The sequence below is a fragment of the Molothrus aeneus genome, chromosome 2 (genome assembly GCF_037042795.1).
Source record: "Molothrus aeneus isolate 106 chromosome 2, BPBGC_Maene_1.0, whole genome shotgun sequence".
Classification (NCBI taxonomy): domain Eukaryota; kingdom Metazoa; phylum Chordata; class Aves; order Passeriformes; family Icteridae; genus Molothrus; species Molothrus aeneus.
The window spans coordinates 27,758,663-27,779,262 of NC_089647.1; the positions used below are offsets into that span (position 1 = coordinate 27,758,663).

The window sequence follows — 20,600 nt, forward strand, 5'->3', positions numbered from 1 at the left end:
GCGGGGCTGGCTGCGCCGCGCCCACCACCCCGCCCCGCCAGCGCGTCGGCTCCGCAGTCCCCGCCCATCACGTCCCGCCTCGCCCCGCTGTCAATCTTCGGAGACAGTCCCGCCCCCTCGCCCCTCGGTACGTCGTTATTGGTGGAGGAGCCCGGCACCGCCTCCCGCCATGGCCGGAGGGCGGTTGCGATTGGGCGAGCCGGCGGGTCGGCAGGGCGAGTCCGGCCTCCAGCCTCGCTGCCGATTGGTTAGGACCCGCCTGACCGCGCCAGGCTGCGATTGGGTGGGGCGGGGCTGTGGGCGGTGCCGCGGTGAGCCGCTGTCATGGCGGAGCTGAGCGAGGCGCTGCTGTCGGTGTTGCCGTCCATCCGGGTGCCCAAGGCCGGCGACCGCGTCCACAAGGACGAGTGCGCCTTCTCTTTCGACACGCCGGTAAGCGCGCCCCGCCGCCGGCCCGCCCGTCCGCCCGGGCTGCTCTCGCCGCGGCCGGCTCCCACCCCGCCGCCGGCCGGGGCGCCGCCCGCGCGGGGCCTCACGGGATTTGTGGTTCCCCCGTGGCCGCGGTGGCCGTTCCCGGGTGGCGCGCAGGGCCCTCGCGGACTACTACGCCCGGCGTGCCTCGCGGTGCGCCCCGCCCGCCCGCGGCGCGCTGGGGGCTGTAGTTCTGGGGCCGGGGCGGGCGTGGGCAGGGCGCTCGCCCCGATCGGCGGGGGCTCGGCCCGCCGGCAGCCCCTGGAGAGGGAGCGCCCCCGGCCCGCACCCTCCGAGCCCGGCTCGCCAGGACTTGTAGTCCGGCGGGGGTCGGGCGCGTCCCGGGCCCGCCCTCGGCGGCGGGGGGCGGGCCGGGGGTCCCGCCCTGCCCGGGTCTGAGCCGCCTCCCTGGCCTCGCCGCGCGGCCTGGCCTGGCCCGGCGGGCGGGGGGCGAGGCGGTGCTGTGTCATTAAGATGGCAGTGGTCCTTTCTCCAGCCATCTCCACCCCGCTGACATCCCTGCGCTTCCTGCGCTACCCCTGCTCGGCCTAAGTGGACCAAAGGGGCGGCGAAGGCAGCGGGAGGGCGAGGTGCCCCTTGGGCCTCTTGGCGGGCGCCCGTCCGTGCTGAGCCCCATCCCGCAGAGCTGGGCTCCAGCAGGGAGATACGGGTCCTTCGGGGCAGCTGCACATGGCATCCTGGCCCTCTTGCCCTCCCCGAGGTTCACAGGGATGCCTGACCCTGCGCTGCCCGCTCTGTCTCAGTCCCAGCAGCTTCTGAAAGCTTCTGAGTGGTTTCTCTCCTTTCCAGCCCTTGCATTTGGGTCCCCTGCCCCTTCAGTTTGAAAAGGGTATCTGCTGAATGAGTGTGGTGTTTTCCAGCTGCTGATGGCATGGTGGGGGCACATTCTGTATCTGTTTCCAAGCTGCTCACAGGCTTTTGAACACAACAGCAAAAGTAAACAATGGTCTGTTAACCTTCCTCACACTGTAGCTTGGCAGCATTCCCTATGGCTCTGGGAGTCATGTGTTTGGACAGGGTACCACAGTTTTGCTGGTAATGATTGTACCATGCTCTCAACTTGTAAACTGTGTGCTAGGGGCCTTTTGCAAGGTAAACTCTTTTGGAAACTCAGGCTTTCCTGATTTGGTAGCATCCTGCCATAAATGAACACACAAATAGTTTTTTAAATACATCATCGTGACAGGAGTACCTGTTCCTCTGGGACAGCCAGGCTGGGGCTTGCCATCCTATTTCTTACTAGCTACTTGTGGCTGTTATGTAGGAATGAGCTGTTGCCATGACTTAATGAATAATGACTAGTCTGCCCTGCCTATCCTAGCAGCTGGAATGCCATTCCTGACCACCTCCCTTCATTTTTGTCTGTCCTTCCTTCCAGGAGTCAGATGGCGGCTTGTATATCTGCATGAACACGTTCCTGGGCTTTGGGAAGCAGTATGTGGAAAAGCACTATCAGAAAACAGGCCAGCGGGTCTACCTGCACCTCAAAAGAACACGTAAACTGGTAAAAAATAAAAATACATATACTCAAACTTGTTCTGAAATTGAGAGCCAGGCTGTGTCTGTGTATTCCATCAGATACAGAGTTTTCTCTCCTGAGATGCAGCTGTTGTTTTTCCTGGTGAATTGAGGGACTCCAGTGCTTCAGTTCTGCTTGTGCTGAGTTGTTTTATGGATTGCCCACGTTGTTTCTGCCTGGTTTCCTTCTGTTTTCAGAGTAGCTTGATTTCAGTCCCTAAGGCTTACTACAGCGTGCCTGTCCCCTTAACTCTTATTTCCCTATTTCTTCTCAATGCCACAGAAGGAAGAAGACACCAACTCCAGTGCTGGGGACCCCCCGAGGAAGAAACCAACTCGTTTGGCCATTGGTAAGGAAGCACCTATGTGCTGTATGGTCCCTGTGTTCAGCCAGGGGCTGCCTGGTTTGTCTCTTCTGCTTTACTCTTCTTGGCTAGTATCCCTGGCCAAATTCAGACTTCATGTTTTCCAGTGTGTCTCCGGTGAGCAGTGTCTGTAGAACAGTCATTAAGGTGGTGGTTGTGTTCTGTATCCAGAGTTGCACCTTGTTTTCCGTGTATGTTTATTATCCTGTGTCTGAGAATTAAAATTTGTGTCTGAGAAAAGTAAACTTGAAGGTCCTGGCAGAAAAACTATTTTTTAAACTCTTCTGATATTAAACTAGCATTATTGATACAGACAAGGAAGAAATTAATGAGAAATGCTCTGTTAGCATTTTTGGTTCATTAGGTCTTAAAAGGCTGATACTGGAGGAAATGCATGAACATTAAAACATAAAAAATATTTTAAATATTCAATTTTTTGGAAGAGCAAGGCTGGTGTTCCCATTACTGTCTTTCACCGACTGAGAAGGCTGTCATGGCAGTCAGTGGAGATGCTGCTTATTTGGAGCAGTCTCAGCTGGTAATTTCTGAGCCATTATGGAGACACATAAAGGAAGGAACAGGAACATTTGTAGCAGTAACAGGTTCTTGGCTTGCTGGAAGCTGACCACTAGAGGGAAATCCAGAATCTGGACTGTGAATGTCTTGATTTTGGCTCACTTTTTCCCTGGTGTAGACGCCCAGTGACTCGTCTACTGCCAGAGCACAAACATCACTATTAAGACGGCAGCTGCTCCTTGTTTTGCTAGTGAGCTGAATAGAGCCCCAAAGAACACTCCTAGCAAAATTGAGGCTGAAGTCTCTGTTTCTTCAGGTAGCCAGTGCTTTTATGTATAAATATGATTATGCTGCTTTTGGAGACATGAGGCCTGGTCTGCATTATAAGTTATTTCTGCATCCTGAATTCTTCAAAGGTCTTTCACCAAGTGTTGTCAGTGAGTTGGCAAATACCTGCCTGTGATAACAGCTTAGTGGTGTGAATGGAGCAGGAGAGAATAAAAGAAAGTATTGGCCCTGTGAGACAATGGTCTCAAGTTCAGGAGAAGTTTTTTTTTAATCTTTGTTTTAGCTGAACTGTTGTGGTATAGCTAATTCTGACATGGGAGATTTTTTTAAAGTACTAGAAAGATTTGTGAACAAAATGTAGCCCTTGATCTCTCTGTACCTCATTTCCCCCTCTCAATGAGAGATCTGCAGTGCTTGTCTCCTATGCCTGCATGTTGGTAGATGGACTTTTGTGGTGTGTGATGCTTAGGTACCACCATGGAAAGGGAGGCAGTGTACCTCAGGGCAAGCTGGTGGCTATTGACCCTCTTTCTCATCTGGAGCCTCAGAAGGCTCACAAAACCACCTGAGGGAACCTCACCAGTCTGGTTTAGTTTGTTTAGGGTTCAGGAATTGTGTAATGCCCTGGGGGGTTGTGTATTGCCTTACTCTGTGAAGTGGTGACAGGAAATCTCTGGGCTATGCTGGAGAGGCACAGAAGAGGATGAGGATTATCTAGGTATGTTGTTGCATGATGCTGGTGACTGTTTTCTAAAATCATTGTGTTCATATGCAGCAGTTTGTGCATAGTGTAAAAATTTTAGGTATCTAAGGAGGGAGTTGCAGGAGATATCATGGGACTGGATATTTTTGACAAGAATGTTTCAAGAAAATGCAGTAGTGATTATCAGAACTGTGTTGCACACAGGATTCTTGAGGCAGAGGCACTGAGCAGCAAAAGCTTTTCTTCCCTTCAGAGATTTGTTGCAGCTGCAGATGTTCAGATATTTGTTGCAGAGATTATTGCAGTCACAGCGTGCAATTTTTCCGGGAATAAATGAAATTCAGTTTAAAAACACAGTGGGTTTAGGCTGCTAATAAGCCATGTGTCTTCTGCCTGTTTCCTTTTGGGATGTAGGATGTGAATATCTGCAGAACAGAGAAGGCCAAGCTTTTCCTCTGAGTACCTATATAGTCCAAAAACTGTAGGTGAGGGAATCTGCAGAAACTGCAGATGTTTTGGTGGGTGTCCATGATGGCTCTTTATAACTGGCAAATAATCTTTCATGTATGGACCTCCAGTTTCTGGTGCAACCTCTGGAGAGCACAGCTAGGTGGACATAGAAACCACTATCACTGTACCTTTGCTCAGACTTTTTCTGCAATTCTGGATGTTCTGGTTCCAGAGGAGCTCCTGGTTCTTCTTGCTTGAGTGCAGGACTCTAGACTATCCTTTCTGGAAAAGGCAAGAAAGAGAGACAGACTTCTTAAAGATGCTGAGAGACCTGATCTTTGTCCTGGCTTACAAGATGATCTCTTCATGCACATCTCCATTCATTCTCTTGAGTATTCTGGTTAAGGTTGAACACCCGTGCTTCGTCACGGCTCTCTTCTGGCCAGTGCCCATCTAGAGGAGGTTTGGTTTTCTTCCGGCTTGTAGCCAGAGTCTGGAGATTGTTTTTAAGCATCTGTAAAAAGAGCTGGGAGAAACAAAATCTATTGTCACTAGGCTTATAATTGTTCCTGTGAAGTCCACAGCACCAGCAGAAGCTCTGGGATCCAGAAGTGGAAGAAAGATTGTGGATCACTGATTTAGATAGTTGTCTTAGTCATGGTGCTTTATTTCATGTAAGCTATGGGGAAAGAAGCTTTCCAAGCTCTTTGGTTTCACCTGTTACCACAATGTTTTTTTCTTCTTGTAGGTGTAGAAGGTGGATTTGACATCACAGAAGAAAAGTTTGAATATGACGAAGATGTAAAAATAGTGATTTTGCCGGACCATTTGGATATTCCACGTGATGGACTGGAGGGACTACCAGACATGGTCAAAGACAGGGTATGTTTGGCTGGAGGGCTGGGGTTACTGTTGATGAGGAAATGTACCATTACAGAGAAGGAAACTGCCCTGTGAAGGGGATCTTGCAGAACTGCTGTGAAGTCTCAGCTGGCAGTCACCAGGATTGCTCTGCACTTTCACAGTGCTGTATATATATAAAATATGTATATATGTATATTACAGAGTTCTGCCTTGTGTGTGACTGAGGCTCCCAAAAGTCCCAACCAACTTCTCTAAATGTGGAGTGCTGTAGCACTGGAAGCTTCTTGTGCCTTTACCATGGTAGTCCAGCCCTTCATGTTTTCTCCTGCTGTCCTGGTTCCAGATTGCCAGTGCGATTGAGGCCATCCTGACAGCAGATTCAGCCTCACGGAAGCAGGAGGTGCAGGCTTGGGATGGGGAGGTTCGCCGTGTTTCCAAGCACGCTTTTTCCCTGCACCAGCTTCAGAACGATGTTCGCATCCCACCGTGGTGAGCATAGTACTGGAATTTGCTGTGTCACTCGTGTCCCAGGCCCTTCTCCTGTGCTGGGCTGCAGCAGCAGATGAGGCTTCTTTTGGGAGTCTCCAGGTGTGCCTTGTTGTCGGGGTCTCTAGCTGGTCAGAGTGACCCTGAGATGCGTTAGAAAGTCTCTTTTCCCAGCCTGGCACTGGAAGAAGGAGTCAGGGCTCTTAATTTCTTGGCCTCAAGGTTGTATCTTAGCTTTATTGTATCTTAGCTATAAAATGCTTTCTCCTGTCCTGCCAAGGTCTGCTCAGCAAGACAGTCCAGGCACTCTGCCTGCCCCCGGGGTGATGTTATGTCTTTATACTAAAAACCACGTATACAATGTTTACAATAACTTTCCAATACCTATCACCTATGTGAGCTTCTACTCTAAACCAATCTAAAAGTGCCAACATCACAGCAGAAGATGGAGGCCAAGAAGAAGAAGGAGAAAGGCAGGACACAAACAGATCCCTCCATCTTGCCCCCTGAACCTCCATTCTAAAAAACCCCAAAATCTACTTTTTCACCCAGTGATAAATTCACTATCATTCTACTTAATTTGTCGGGGCCTTGCAGATCTTCATCTAAGGTTGGTAACTTGCTCCACAAGTCATAATCAAAACCACAGGCATTTTGGTCTCTGTGCCAGGGTCTCTGAGACCCCTGGCAGGGGTCTTGGCTGCTCAGGACAGCCAGAGGGATGTCCTGGGTCCTGACACCTTGTCACAGTAGATTCAGAGGAGGTGGCACACTAGGGTATGTCAGGATTCTCAGTGTTCTGTAGTAGAAGAGGAATGGGATCACTTACACTACGGATATTGCAGTGGGCAGCAATGGTGAGGGCTTGGGAGGTAGAACCCAGATGTTTTCCCTCTGATCTCTTTTTCTCTGGTCCTTGTCAATAGTGGCTGGAAGTGCAGCAAGTGTGACATGAAGGAGAACCTGTGGCTGAACATGACGGACGGAGCCATCCTCTGCGGTCGGCGCTACTTCGACGGCAGCGGCGGCAACAACCACGCGGTCGAGCACTACCGAGAAACCGGCTACCCTCTGGCTGTGAAACTGGGAACAATCACTCCTGATGGGGCTGGTGAGAATGGGGCTCCTCCCAGGCTTAGGGAGGCCAGGCACCTCTCAGGCTGACGCAGATCTCTTGCAGGTATCAGGGTGGTGTTGGCCATCTTGTGACCTGGAACATGCCGTGTCATCCCATTGTGAACTTTGCCTCTCTGATGACCTGCTTCTTGTGTGAGGCAAAGAACGAGCTGATAAAAAAACCTCGCCTTCCTCTGTCCCTCCCTTGTAATTGGGAGCTTTTAGAATAGTTATCCAGGTTGCTGTCTGATTTTCTGTGTTGGGGTGTTTATCAAAGAATCGTGTGTTCAAATCCTGAGCAGAGAGTATATGGCACAGTAACCTATTTTCATTACTCCTGGCATAAGTGTACCTCTGTACCCTGATCAGTGACAAAGTTGTCTTGTCACATGTTTAGGAGGATTTAGAACACCATTCTGTCTGTTAACGTTATTCTGCTGAGAAAGGGCAGAAAGTCCAATGGCTCAGTTTGTCAAAACACCCAGTTCTGAGCGCTTTCTTCATCCAGCTGTGAATTTGAGATCACAGGCCATTAAAAGTTCCTTTTTTTTCTGTTTTCCTGCATAGATGTCTACTCCTATGATGAGGATGACATGGTGTTGGATCCCAACCTGGCAGAACACCTGGCACACTTTGGGATTGACATGCTCAAGATGCAGAAGGTGAGGAGGAAGTGGTGTCCTCCATAGGCCCAGAGGGAGAGAGAAGCAGCTCTGAGGTGTCTTTGCTAGATTCCAACTTTCTGTGGCTATACAGAGCCATTCCTGGTCAAGAAATGTTGGGGTTTTTGTCACACAGAGAGTTGTCTCATCTGCCTCTCTTCTTTGATTGCCTTTTTTGCCTTTCTTTCATGTCCCTCAGGATTATTGCCCTGGGATTATGTGTCAGTACTGTGGGCAGGGAGGCTCCCAGGTGCTGACCTTTTTTTGTTAGTGTGCGGTTTCCATGCCTCTTTCTAGGGAATCGTTCAGATGTCTCACATATTTCTTTTCCCTCCTCTTTCTGTCCCCGGTATTCTTATATATGGAAACAACTCTTGTTTCTTCCTCCTCTACTTAGAGAATAAACCAGAATGGATTGACTCTGTTTCTCTACAGCGTTGCACTTTTCACACCTCTGATGTTGCCTTGTGTCTTCTTTGAGGATTTTCCTGTTCTTTCCCTCTGCAGACAGACAAGACAATGACAGAACTGGAAATAGACATGAACCAGCGCATTGGCGAGTGGGAGCTCATCCAGGAGTCTGGTGTTCAGCTCAAGCCCCTCTATGGGCCTGGGTACACTGGTATCCGTAACCTGGGCAACAGTTGCTACCTCAATTCTGTGATGCAGGTGCTGTTCAGTATCCCAGACTTCCAGAGAAAGTAAGTGAGCTTAATCACTCCTTTCCATGAGGCTGGGATCAGTACAAAGGTCCCCTCAGGCTGTGCACTTCTGTGGCAGTAATCATGCTCAGAACTGCATCTTTACCAGATGAAGCTGCATATCCCTTAGATTGCTCTGTTTTGCTCTGCAGGTATGTGGACAAGCTGGAGAAGATATTCCAAAGTGCACCTTCGGACCCCACACAGGATTTCAGCACACAAGTGTATGTAAAATTTTGGTGAGAGAAGGAAGGCTGAGGCTGCCTGGATGCATCCCCTCTGTGCTCCTTTGCTTCAGGGTTCTCCCTCAAGCCTCACCTCTCTTTCCTTGCCTGTCACCAGAGACACTGATCCTCAGTGATCAATGAGGATCTAAGCCAAGGAATTTCAGCTGAATGCCCTAGATGGAGAGGACAGAGTGCACCCTGTGTTCATGAGAGGCTCTGAAATGTATTTTGTGTGTTGTGCCTGTTAAACTGGGGGGATTTCTGGGAGGCAGCTTCTCTCTGCATAACAGTTAAAAGGGGCTTGCTATCTGTAGTAGAGGGAGATGGCAAAGAGCAAGGGGATACATAGGTTTAGGCAGCTTTATTCTCACTAGATAACTTATGTATGCCTAGAAAGGCTTCCCTCAAGAGATACTGTGCAGGAGAATATGCAGAAGGAGAAAAACAAGATTTGGGAGGGGGTTGCATTTCAAGTATGTCAAGTCTGTGCTGCAGCTGCTCTCAAACAAGCATGTGGAAGTTTGGGGTGGAGGAATGGAAGGTGGGATTTATGGACAGGGAGTTCAGTGGTACAGGAGGATTTTAAATTCAGGCAGCCTGGAGTGAGGTGTTCACTGAGAGGGGATTAAGGTGAGACAGCCAGAAAGATGATTACCTGGTCAAAAGGAGGAATTGGTAAGGCTTGGTTCCAGACAAATGGCAGTAATGATGGGGAAGGACTGGAGTGAAATGGAATAGCAGGAGGCTCTGGGTGTAGGAGTAAATCTCTAAACACATACTGTTGTCCATTAAGTGCCTGATGCAGTCAATCTTTCCTCTGGGAGAACGTGACCAGTCTGCTCACAGCAGTGCTATTTCTGGCTCAGACAATTTCTCTGTGCCCTGTTGTCTCCTGCACAGTCAGACACTGCTCCGTTCCCCCGTCAGGCTGCAGCTCAGCTTGGCTGATGCACAGCTGCTCTGTGGCTCAGCACCAGCTGTTCCTTCTTGTTCTACTCAGTGTGCAAGCAGTGGTTGAGATTGGCACCCTAAAGCCCTGGTAACTTTGAAGTCAGTGATGTCTCCAGGGGCCAGAGAGAGCAGACTACTATAAGATAATCTTGCCTGGTGCAGCAGAGAAAGCTATTATCTGTGAGATTGACAGCCCATGGCAGTGTCAGAGCTGGATGGGTTGATGTGGCTCCTGGAGCATGTGAAATTGAAGAAACATTGATACTAACAGTGACTTTGTCATTCCAGAGCCAAACTGGGCCATGGACTGCTTTCTGGAGAGTATTCAAGGCCAGCTTCTGCAGATGGGGAGCAGCAGCCTGATCAGAAGGTGAGGCTTGGACATGGCATCCCCTTGATGTGTGTGTTGCATGAGGTATTGTTGTGTGCTACATGGCAAAGGAGGGAGAACCCTTTCTGAAGACACGTGCTGGGGCTTCTTGCAAGGCCTGTCACCTGAAGAAAAGCATGGCTAAGAATAGAGTGCTACATGCCAGGACACATGCTTGGCAAATTATGACCACCTTCTTCCACACTGTTCTTTGCAGGGTATGCAAAATGGCATTGCTCCACGCATGTTCAAGTCCCTCATTGGAAAGGGGCACCCAGAGTTTTCCACTAACCGACAGCAGGATGCCCAGGAATTCTTTCTGCACTTCATCAACATGGTGGAGGTAATGGTTGAGTCCATCTGGCAAATCATGGAAAAGTCCAGCTTGATTTTCTTCCCACAGTAAGGGGTGAGGAGTGGAGGTGAGAAGCTGGCAGTGAGAGCAGAGAGAGGGAAAGAACACGGGGAAGTGGGCCATCTAGCACCTGCCAGGGTGGAGAAGAATAGGTGCTTGGCCATGTTTTCGGGGCTGATTCCCTGGAGAAATCTTTTTTGGGAGTGGCACAGCTGGAGGTGTAAAGTTTCTTCTCTAGGAGCAGGAATGCCATGGCTTCCTGGAGCACAGAAGCTGGCTTTGACTTTCCTCTTTGCTGTCTTTTCCAGGGTACTGGGTACAGAAGTGACTACTCTTCAGCCATGTGCTGTGTGACATCACTGTTACTGCAGATCATTTTTTGTGCCATTCTGATATTACATCTGTCCTTCTAATTTCTCCTTCTCCAGAGGAACTGCCGCAGCTCGGAGAACCCTAACGAGGTCTTCCGTTTTCTGGTGGAGGAGAAGCTGAAGTGCCTGGCCACAGAAAAAGTGAAATATACCCAGCGTGTGGACTACATTATGCAGCTGCCTGTGCCCATGGATGCTGCACTCAACAAAGGTCAGTAATGTGCCAACACCACAACAGCAGCAAGCCCTAGGTTTGTATATTGTACTCTTCTCACAGAACTCCTTAAATGAAAGAGGAACTTCTTTGCCACTTCTGAGGCCAGGTCCTTCTCCTGCTTTTTGGGATCAGGCTGATATCTTCAGAGGTGGTGTGACACAGTGATGTCCCTCCGGAGCCTCTCCCTCGGCTACCACAAGCTGGGCTGTGATTCAGCAGCACAACAGGAGTGACTGCAGTAGCAGAACTGTGCTCTGGAAGCTGTGCTCCATTCTCCATGGCCTGTATCTATAGGCCTGCTCTGCCTCTGGCTGTAGCTTACACCAGTCACTTTGTAGGTACCTAGAAGTGGTCCTTGACTCCTCTGCTTTATTCTCTAGATGAACTGCTGGAGTATGAGGAGAAGAAGAGGCAGGCAGAGGAGGAGAAGCAGCCGCTGCCTGAGCTGGTGCGAGCCAAGGTGCCTTTCAGCTCCTGCCTAGAGGCCTATGGAGCTCCAGAGCAGGTGGATGATTTCTGGAGCACAGCCTTGCAGGCCAAGTCTGTGGCTCTCAAGTAAGTGTGTGTCAGCTAAGCTGTGATGAGCTGGCCTTAGTTGCATCGCTGGGGACCTCTTGTAGTGGCTTGGGGGAAGAAGATTACTAAAGCTTTGTAGTCCTCCACACCCTGGGTGCATAGAACACTGAAGCAGAGAGGGGATCAGTTCATCAGTGCTGGATGTTACCCTCAGTGAGCAGAACAGCAGTGCTAGTGAAGTCCTAGCCATCAGATTTCGGTTGCTGAGAGGCTACGAAAACACAGTGGTATTTCAGAAAATAGTATCTTTTACTGTAAATTTAAAATTTAGCTTTGAAATCTGTACTGACTGTATGATGACGCTGATCTTGCACTATCTCTACAATTTCTTCAAGTTTTTAACTGTGAAGATCTGAGCAGAACACTGAGTGTAACAGATGCATGAGTTCTTTGAAAGAATGCTAGTTTAAATGCTAGTAGCAAGGTTTTAAAAACAGCTTTAATTTTTCTCACTGCTTGTCGCACATGCAACAGTGCAAAGTTGAAGTGACAAGACTAGAAATGTAAGCAGCTTTCTGCTGTGATGCTGAGTGTTCTTTTGCAATGAAAGTCATCAGAGTTGGAAGTGCTTTTCTATACCATTAATTAATTAATAGTAATTAATTAATTAAATTATTAAACAAATGCTCCATTATTAAGCAATAGCTACTATAAACAGACATCACATTGAAAATTAACATTTTGTTTTAATTTTTTCTGAGTTGTATTCAAACACTTTACTGTCACTTAATTTAGTTCTACAGCACGTTGCAATTATCACCTGGTAATGAGTATCTGTCTCACTTACAGGTGCTTCTCCCTTCACAAATGTTCCCCTCTGTTTCATAGATTCCAGACACTTTCTCTCTCAAATTGTCTAACTAAATAATGTTTAATCAAATTCAGTTAACTTAAAAGTCGCTGCTTCTGTTTCATATCCAAAAAAGTGCTCTTGACAGTTCCTGCAGGTGTATCTGTTGGTCTAATAAAAAGAGTTATTTCTACTACATTCCTTAAGGGTTAGACTTTTAATTAAACAAAATCTAACCAGGCTTGTAAAATACAAGATTGGAAGGTAGAGAATATATACTATTTTTTTTCATCTCCAAGATTTGCATTCCACCTCATCTTGTTAGGACTTCTGCCTTAGAAATGGTTCTGTGTTTGAGGAGCTTTAAATTCAGCACAGACAAGCTGGACAGACAGGTGTATCCCCCAACTTGCTCAGGACATGACTCTGTCCTACTCACTGATTTCTTGGATCAGCTAGATACCCTCAGTCTCTGCTGACAAGGTGTTTAAAAATGTTACGTGTCTTTTCCAGAACAACGCGGTTCGCCTCTTTCCCAGATTATCTGGTCATCCAGATCAAGAAGTTCACTTTCGGTCTGGACTGGGTGCCCAAAAAGCTTGGTAAGGAGGATGAGAAGTACAGAGCATATAGGTACTGGGAGTCACATATGGATATTGTGGTCATTACTGCTAGGAGGAAAGTAGCTATCCCAAAAGTTGCTGCAGACATCCCCAGGGATTCACCCTTCCAGATCTCCCAGCCAAGTCCTTTGTTTGTGCCCCTATGTGGAGGCTGAGCAAGACCATATCTTGCAGATGTTTCCATTGAAATGCCAGAGGAGCTGGATATCTCTGCACTGCAGGGAACGGGGCTGCAGGAAGGAGAAGAGGAAATGCCAGACATCGCACCCCCACTGGTGACACCAGATGAGCCCAAAGGTAGCCTGGGGTTCTATGGCAACGAGGACGACGACTCCTTCTGCTCCCCTCACTTCTCCTCTCCGACATGTTAGTGATTCTCCTCCTCTCTTCCTGATGCCTGACTCATTTCCTTGCTCTCCTTGCCTTGTGTCCCATGCTAGCAGTTTCCCACTTGCTCAGACTTTCCCTGTCCTTTTGTCAGCGATTGCCAGCTGCCTCCCTTGCATGCTTGTTATGCAAGGGTGTTATGCAAGGGGGTTTGTTGATTCCTGTTCTGTGCAAGTTGGGGTGGCGTGTCCAGTGCATTTAGAGGAGGCAGAGCTGGGATTTATACAGGATTTAATTGGTAGGGGTATTTAATTTTTATAAACCACAGTGGGAGTAGGTTCAGAGCCTACAGAAGAGCCAATACTCTCGAGTTCATGGTTGAATCATTTTGCCTGTGTGTGAGACTGCTCTTCTGGAGAAGAAAGGTGGCTGAGAAAAGCCAAGAGATGGAACTTGGTGTGAAATAAAGCTAGGAAGTGGTGGCTTTGGAGGCTGTGTGACACGAGATGAAATGGAGCCAGCAGGGATGGGTGGGAGTGGGTGACTCTAACATCTGTCTCCCCACAGCACCCATGCTGGATGAGTCGGTGATTATCCAGCTAGTGGAAATGGGCTTTCCCATGGATGCCTGCCGCAAAGCCGTGTATTACACAGGGAACAGTGGGGTTGAGGCGGCCATGAACTGGGTCATGTCTCATATGGATGATCCAGGTACGAGGCCATGGTCGTGGTGAAGCTTACTGCTTCTGGGCTGTTCTTGTGTCCTGCTACCACAGTGGAAAACTGAAGTAGTTTGGACTTGGGCTGTACCCTCTTGGAGAGATCTGATTACTCTGAGCTGTGTTGTGTTCCCTGCTGCAGACTTTGCTAACCCGTTAGTTCTCCCTGGATCCAGTGGGCCAGGGTCAACTATTGCCTGCCCAGACCCTCCTTCAGAAGACAGTGTGGCCACCATTGTCTCCATGGGCTTCTCCCGGGACCAGGCGATGAAAGCGCTTAGAGCCACGGTGAGAGGCACGAGTGACATCAGAGCACAAGGATTTTCCCAGGAACAGGAATTCCCAAGTTCACTGTCTTCTTTTTCCTTCCAGAACAACAGTCTGGAGCGTGCTGTGGATTGGATCTTCAGTCACATTGATGACCTCGATGCAGAAGCTGCTATGGATATCTCAGAGGGGCGCTCGGCAGCTGAGTCCATCTCTGAATCCGTCCCCGTGGGTCCCAAAGTGCGCGATGGGCCTGGAAGTGAGTTCCAAGCCAGAGGAATGTGGATTTTGGGGTGCAAACTCAACATTTTTTTGTCATTCCTGATCCATGCAGTACTGCAGGTTTTAGCAGCAGCAGCTATTGCAGAGCTGGTCTGGTTGTAGAGGTGGAAGCAGGGAGGAAGAGGGAAGGAATGGCAAAGTATTCTAGACCCTTCAGGCTGGATGAGGATTACGTGGAAGCCAATAAGAGAGAGGCTGGCAAAGTGCCATCACGTGAAAGACAGGAGGGGCTGTGCTGCTTTTGTCCAGTGGTGCTGGGAGGCTTTTTTTGCCCTTTTGGTTCCCACTGAAAAAAGCAGAATTTGTGCCAGTGCTGCTGGAGGCTGTAGGGAAGTGAAATCCCTGCCTTACCCATCCAGCACCCATGGCCCAAATAAAAAGTTGGGAGAAGGCTAAATGGAAGTTAGCATCTCCTATTTCCCTGTATGCTTGGCCTTAAGAGCGCTCACAGTCACACTTGATGGGGATCAAGTTCTAAATTATTACCCAGCAAAGCTTCCTTCAGGGATCCTTCTCTAGAGGGGGCCTTGCACAGGGTGTTAGGGAGTAAGACATCTTTCCTCTTTCCCTGACAATCCTCTCTTCCCTCCTCCTTTCAAGAATATCAGCTGTTTGCCTTCATCAGCCACATGGGCACTTCAACTATGTGCGGACATTATGTTTGTCACATCAAGAAAGATGGCAGGTAAGGTTTTCCACAGTGTAAGGGAACTGAGGGGGGACTGGTTTAAATCCCCATCCTGCCCCATTTCCTTAGAGATCTTGGGGGGTTGGGGCTGAGAGCAGGTGAGTGTAATCAAGTTGTGTCTTAGCCGTGGAATGGCATTCCTGAGCTCCTCTTGTGCCTGTTGCAGGTGGGTGATCTACAACGACCAGAAAGTCTGTGCTTCTGAGAAGCCCCCCAAGGACCTGGGCTACATCTACTTCTACCAGCGGATTCCCAGCTAGAACATCCTCTTGCTGTGTGTGGTGGGGGGAGAGTGGGCTAAAGGTGTGGGGGGGAAAAGGGGTGGGGGCAGTGAGGGTGGGAGCAGGGTCCTTCTCGTCCCTGCTCCTTTCCCCAGTCCCTTCACGGCCTCTCTGTGGAGACATGGGGAGACAAGAGTTCACTGACTAATCGGCTGGCAGCTGGAGCCCCTGTGGACATGAGTGAAGGGGGTTTGGGGGGTTGGGAATATCTGTTTCTATAGGAAATGTCCTCACTGTCCTCACCCCCGTGATACACAGCCCTAGTGCTTCGCTGCTTGGTGGGATGATGCCACCTCCTTGCTGTCCGGAAGGAGAGGAGGGGGCTTGTGTGTACGTGTGGCTTGTGAATGGGGGGGTTCCTCCTGCCCGCCCTGTCGGGCGGGGGCGTGGGGCGGGCAGCAAGGCGGGCCACGAGCAGCGCTTCCCCTTGTGTGCCCTTGACATGCCAAAATACACGAGGGACAAAATAAAAGTCGAAATACCGCCCTGGCTCCGGTCTGACCCCGCCGGCCGCGGGAGCGCGGGTGGGGCAGGGGGCGGGGCTCCGCCGCGGGGCGTGGTCTTGGGCGGGGCACGCGGGGGGCGGGGCCTCAGACGCCGCCGGGCTATAAAAGGGGCGCCGGTCGCCGCTCGCGCTGCCGCCGCTGACCTTCGCGTCTCCTCCGCTGCCGGCCCCGCTCCCGCTCGTTCCCGCCATGGCGCCCAGGAAGTTCTTCGTGGGGGGCAACTGGAAGATGAACGGCGACAAGAAGAGCCTGGGCGAGCTCATCCATACGCTGAACAGCGCCAAGCTCTCCGCCGACACCGGTGAGGGCGCGGCCCGCACGTAGCGCACGTCCCACACGGCCCTGCGGAGCCGGGGACCGGGCCCGGGCCCGGGCGGGGGAGCGGCAAATGTCAGAGGGCGGCGGGGGCCTAAATATAACCCCGCGGCAGCGGCGCTAAATATACCCGCGAAACCGGATCCGGGTACCCGCAGGCCCGGCCGCCACGTGCGGCCGACCCGCGGGGCGCCCCGGCCCATCCCCACAGACCCCGCGGGCCCGGGGCCCCGCGCCTCCCTCGGCCTGGCCCCCACGCCTGGGAGCGGGGCTCTCGGAGCGCCGCGCTGCAGCCCCTGCCCCGCCGCTGTGCCCGGTTATAACCCAGGCACAACCCGGCTCTTCCTGGTTCGGCCAGGCCCAGGCTGCAGAGTGGGATTCGCACCCGATCTTTTATCTGGGCACTTTCCAAGGGACCCCTGTGACCTGCCTGTCGGCCTGGTATCGCCTGTCCAGCTCCCTGGAAAGGGCTTTCCTACCTGCTGTTGAGTTATCGGATAGCAGGGATTGTCCTGTGGCAGAGGGGCCCCCAAATGTCAGTGAGGAGGGGCGGGCTGTGCCTTCCCAGGAGAGAGGGATGACCTCTTGGGGCCAGGATCAGTGGCCGGGTACAGTTTCTTCCCTTCTCCTGTCACAAGGGTAACAGGGTGCTTTGCCTTGCAGAGGTGGTTTGTGGAGCCCCCTCTATCTACCTAGACTTTGCCCGTCAGAAGCTCGATGCAAAGATTGGCGTGGCAGCACAGAACTGTTACAAGGTACCAAAGGGAGCTTTCACAGGAGAGATCAGGTGAGCCACGGAGAGTAAAGTCAGGGTGCCTCTGGGATGTGAATTTCCTCCAGTGAGTCATCTCCTTTCTCCCCAGCCCAGCAATGATCAAGGATATTGGAGCTGCATGGGTGATCCTAGGCCACTCAGAGCGAAGGCATGTTTTTGGAGAGTCTGATGAGGTGAGTGCCCTCATACAATGGAGACATGGTCCAGCTAAGATGGGTCTACAAAGACTGGAAGAGTGAGCAATTAAAACAGACCTCTAACCTGTTTTATTGGCTGCCTTGTTTCTTTTCCATTCCCAGTTGATTGGGCAGAAGGTGGCTCATGCTCTGGCTGAGGGCCTTGGAGTCATTGCCTGTATTGGAGAGAAGCTGGATGAGAGAGAAGCTGGCATAACGGAGAAGGTGGTTTTCGAACAGACCAAGGCTATTGCTGGTAAGAGGAAAAATAAATGGTTGATATGGGGTTTTTAGCCATTTTCCAGCTCTGCTCTTCCCAGTATGGGGGTATTGTGCTCACCTCTACCTTCTCTCTCTTCCCTAGATAATGTGAAGGACTGGGGTAAAGTGGTTCTTGCCTATGAGCCAGTTTGGGCCATTGGAACTGGTAAAACTGCAACTCCCCAACAGGTATGAGCAGGGGAGGTGGCTGATTAAATGATCAACTAACCCTTGCCCCTCAGGAAACCTTCCTGAAGATTCTTAGTGAGAATCTCCTGGAGATTCTTAGTGACTTAGAGAATATCTGTTCCCTTGTCTTTGGAAGGGAACTGTGTACAGAATGGCTCAGGCCTCGGTGTGACTCCTGCATTGTATTGCAGGCTCAGGAAGTTCATGAGAAGCTGCGGGGGTGGCTGAAAAGCCACGTGTCTGATGCTGTTGCTCAGTCAACTAGGATTATCTATGGAGGTAAGTGAGTCTGGAGTGACTTTCCAGGGCAGGAAGTGCTTAGTTTCTCTACCTGTTGCTGCATCGTTCTCTCCCTGGCGAGGAAACTCTTGACTGTGAGAGCATGAAGAATCACCTTCTAGCTTGTTTGGGTAGCTTGCTTGGATAAATGGGAGACAGTCTTGCTGTCTGCAGGAGGTGGCTGGTACCTTGCCAGTCCTGCTTTTGCCCTGGCTCCATTTTCCTAGAGCTGGCACATCTGACCTTAAACCACTGCTCCCTCCTTAGGCTCTGTCACTGGCAGCAACTGTAAGGAGCTGGCCTCTCAGCACGATGTGGATGGCTTCCTTGTTGGTGGAGCTTCTCTCAAGCCAGAGTTCGTGGATATTATCAATGCCAAACACTGAAGCACCCCATGAGGAGCTGTCCCTTGTGGTTAAGAAATGGAAGCAAGAAGGGACCTTTTGTTGCACACGTCTCAGTACGGAGGCCTCCCCGAGGCTTTCCCCCTCCACAGTCATTGTTGTAGATGTTCTGCTAATCACCCCCACCACGTCAGAGTCCTGTTAGCAGGAGCCTGTCTTGGCAGTCTCCTCTTTGAGCTGAATCCTCAGTTTCCCCTTGACCTGTTCAGAGCCCACAGCCCACCTGGCCAGTATCTCTCCCTTTCCCTGCAGCCCTGCAGGGAGAGGGGGCCGCTGGTGCTGCGGGGAGGAAAAGGAACCACAGTCTTGCATCCCTCAGCTCCATCAGCAAGGAACCTGTCAGCTTAGATCCTTGTGAGATGTCTTACCTCACCTGTGTCCCGTACTGAACAATAAATGAAAAACAGAAAAAGCAAAGGTGTGTCCTGGATCTTATTTGGAAGCATCTCGGGGACAAGCAGCGTAGAGAATTTAGTGTTTTTGGAGGTGGCTGGTGGCTGATTTGTGGGCTTTTCCCTTAGACCCACTGTTACCCCAGTAGGCACTTCACAGATTCTACCTGCATCTTGCTTCTGTCATATAACAGCTCTTCTTTGGGCCTGTGGTGATTCTGATATATCTGTGTCTATTCCAGTGGCTGCTAGAGCACCTGGCTGCTCCACCAGTGAGGCAGTGTTCCCTGGCAGGCTCAGTAATGTGCTCATCCCTGCTCTTTGCCTGTAAGGACTGGTAATTGACCTTGCTCATTAAATGTAGAGTGGAGCAGCTCAGTCTCTGCAGGGAAGGATTTTACTTAGGCCCTGTGTTGGGGCAGTGCTTGCTGCCTGCTTTCAGCCATGTGCTGGTGGGTGAGGAAACAAGACTTGATATTACTTCCCAGCTGCTGGGGTTTTTTGGTAGTACTGAGGATGATGAAAAAGAAGTGCCTGACAAGGAGGAGCTTGTTTGTGAGGCGGTGCATCCTTGGGAGCCTATGGGCAGTGTTCCAGCTGCTAGTGCCAGCATCACCTGAGGGACAAGGGGCTGGACCTGAGGAGCCAGGAGGAAAAACACTGATGCTGTGGGGACTCCTGCCTTACTGCTGCTGGGGGAGCTTCCTGCTGCCCAGCTGGATGGGAGGGATCTCCTTCCTAGGATATCAGGTGGTCTGAGAAGGAAGAGCCTGACAGCAGCAAGGAGGTGGCAGCTCTGTATGTGTGTGGAGTGATGGAGAAAGAAGGAAAGGCATTCAAAGGCAAAAAAAAAATCTGAAAACTTTTCTATAACCAGAGCCTGTGTTTCTGAGAGGCTGCTGGGCCAGGGCTGTAGTCTGGGGCTGTTGGGTCACCCAGACCAGAGCAGCAGTGATGCAGCAGGGGCACACAGTGCTCCTAAGGCTGCAGGGACTTGGTACAGTCACTCAGGGCTGGGCCACCAGCTGCAGCTCTGCTGTCAGCTCCTGCTCCTGCCCAGCCCTGCCCACAGCACAAGAGCCCAGGAGAGTGACCTATATAGAAGAAAACGGATGGGAGCTGGACATTGATCTTGCTGCTTTGAGAGAATGCAGGGGCATGAAAACATTAATTTAATGAGGAATAAACGCATGGAAAATAATTTCTATATCAGCAGGAATGCCAGATCTTGTTTCTCTTCTTTTTGTCTGCTTCCTGGCAGGACTGCAGCTTTCTGGAATGGAAATAATGCCAGATCCTCACAGCAAATTGTAGTGGTTGGCTGTTAAACAGGTTGCTGTTGGAGAAAAATGCACTGTGCCAGATGTGACAGCCTGAGAGAGGCTGCGATGGCTCCGCATCCTCAGCCCCAAACAATAGCCAGGCTGAGCTTGTATTCCCAGAAGGCACCACACACACATGTTGGACTCAATGGTCCTTGTGGGTATCCCTTTAAACTCAGAATATTCTGTGATTTTGAATATATTGCATTTAAACATGGCCATGGCTGGCCACACAGATCTATCCACGCAGAGCCCTCCCACTCAGCACTGGCAGCCTCATCCCACTCTGCTCCAGCTGAGCAGGACAGAGGTGCCCTAGTGAGCCTCTGTGTATTTACAGAAGTATTTACACACGTGTACAGGGTGTCTCCTTCCAGCAGCTGGGCTCAGGCAGTGCCCAGTGGCTGCCCCTCAATCCCGGCCTCTCCAGCCCCCAGCAGCAGCTCCCTGTGGTGCTCTGACCACGAGTTCCTCACGCAGGGCAAAGTGCAAAAGGAGTTTAATGAGAAGACCCGACAGGCTGCACTGATCAGGTGCAGGATGTGGACAAATCATCACAAACCATTGACACATGACTGGCCCTTTTTATTCCTGTATGCTATATTTGTTTCTCTGTGTGACCTAGATCACCCCTGGTTCCTGCCCTAATCATTCCCTAATGAGTCCTGTGCAATCCCCAAATGCTCTTCCCCTGCATCTTGTCCTGTGTCCCACACTTCTGAAGACAGCTACACCCCTAATCCTAAAGGTGCTCGGGGGCTGAGGCTCCTGGGATG

General features: G+C 50.8%; 2 protein-coding genes across 3 annotated transcripts; both read left to right on the forward strand.

Annotated features, from left to right (window-relative positions):
* Positions 1–293: 293 nt before the first annotated feature.
* Positions 294–15,688, forward strand: USP5 (ubiquitin specific peptidase 5). Of its 2 annotated transcripts, none has more exons than XM_066572186.1 (20): positions 294–432; positions 1,871–1,996; positions 2,294–2,360; positions 5,081–5,214; positions 5,540–5,685; positions 6,609–6,793; positions 7,366–7,460; positions 7,968–8,161; positions 8,314–8,385; positions 9,628–9,709; positions 9,927–10,052; positions 10,493–10,646; positions 11,033–11,207; positions 12,532–12,620; positions 12,816–13,007; positions 13,536–13,679; positions 13,830–13,975; positions 14,060–14,213; positions 14,837–14,921; positions 15,091–15,688. In XM_066572186.1, exons 1-20 carry the CDS (start codon positions 325–327, stop codon positions 15,182–15,184), a joined length of 2,568 nt encoding a protein of 855 aa, XP_066428283.1. In that variant the 5' UTR covers positions 294–324; the 3' UTR covers positions 15,185–15,688. The 2 variants fall into 2 exon arrangements, with proteins under 2 accessions (XP_066428283.1, XP_066428284.1); XM_066572187.1 differs by having other exon boundaries at positions 12,816–12,938.
* A 130-nt stretch (positions 15,689–15,818) lies between these two features.
* On the forward strand, positions 15,819–18,527 carry TPI1 (triosephosphate isomerase 1). The gene is made up of 7 exons (XM_066569867.1): positions 15,819–16,012; positions 16,690–16,813; positions 16,890–16,974; positions 17,101–17,233; positions 17,342–17,427; positions 17,619–17,706; positions 17,974–18,527. The coding sequence occupies exons 1-7, from the start codon at positions 15,901–15,903 to the stop codon at positions 18,090–18,092; spliced, it is 747 nt and encodes a 248-aa protein (XP_066425964.1). The 5' UTR covers positions 15,819–15,900; the 3' UTR covers positions 18,093–18,527.
* Positions 18,528–20,600: the final 2,073 nt, after the last annotated feature.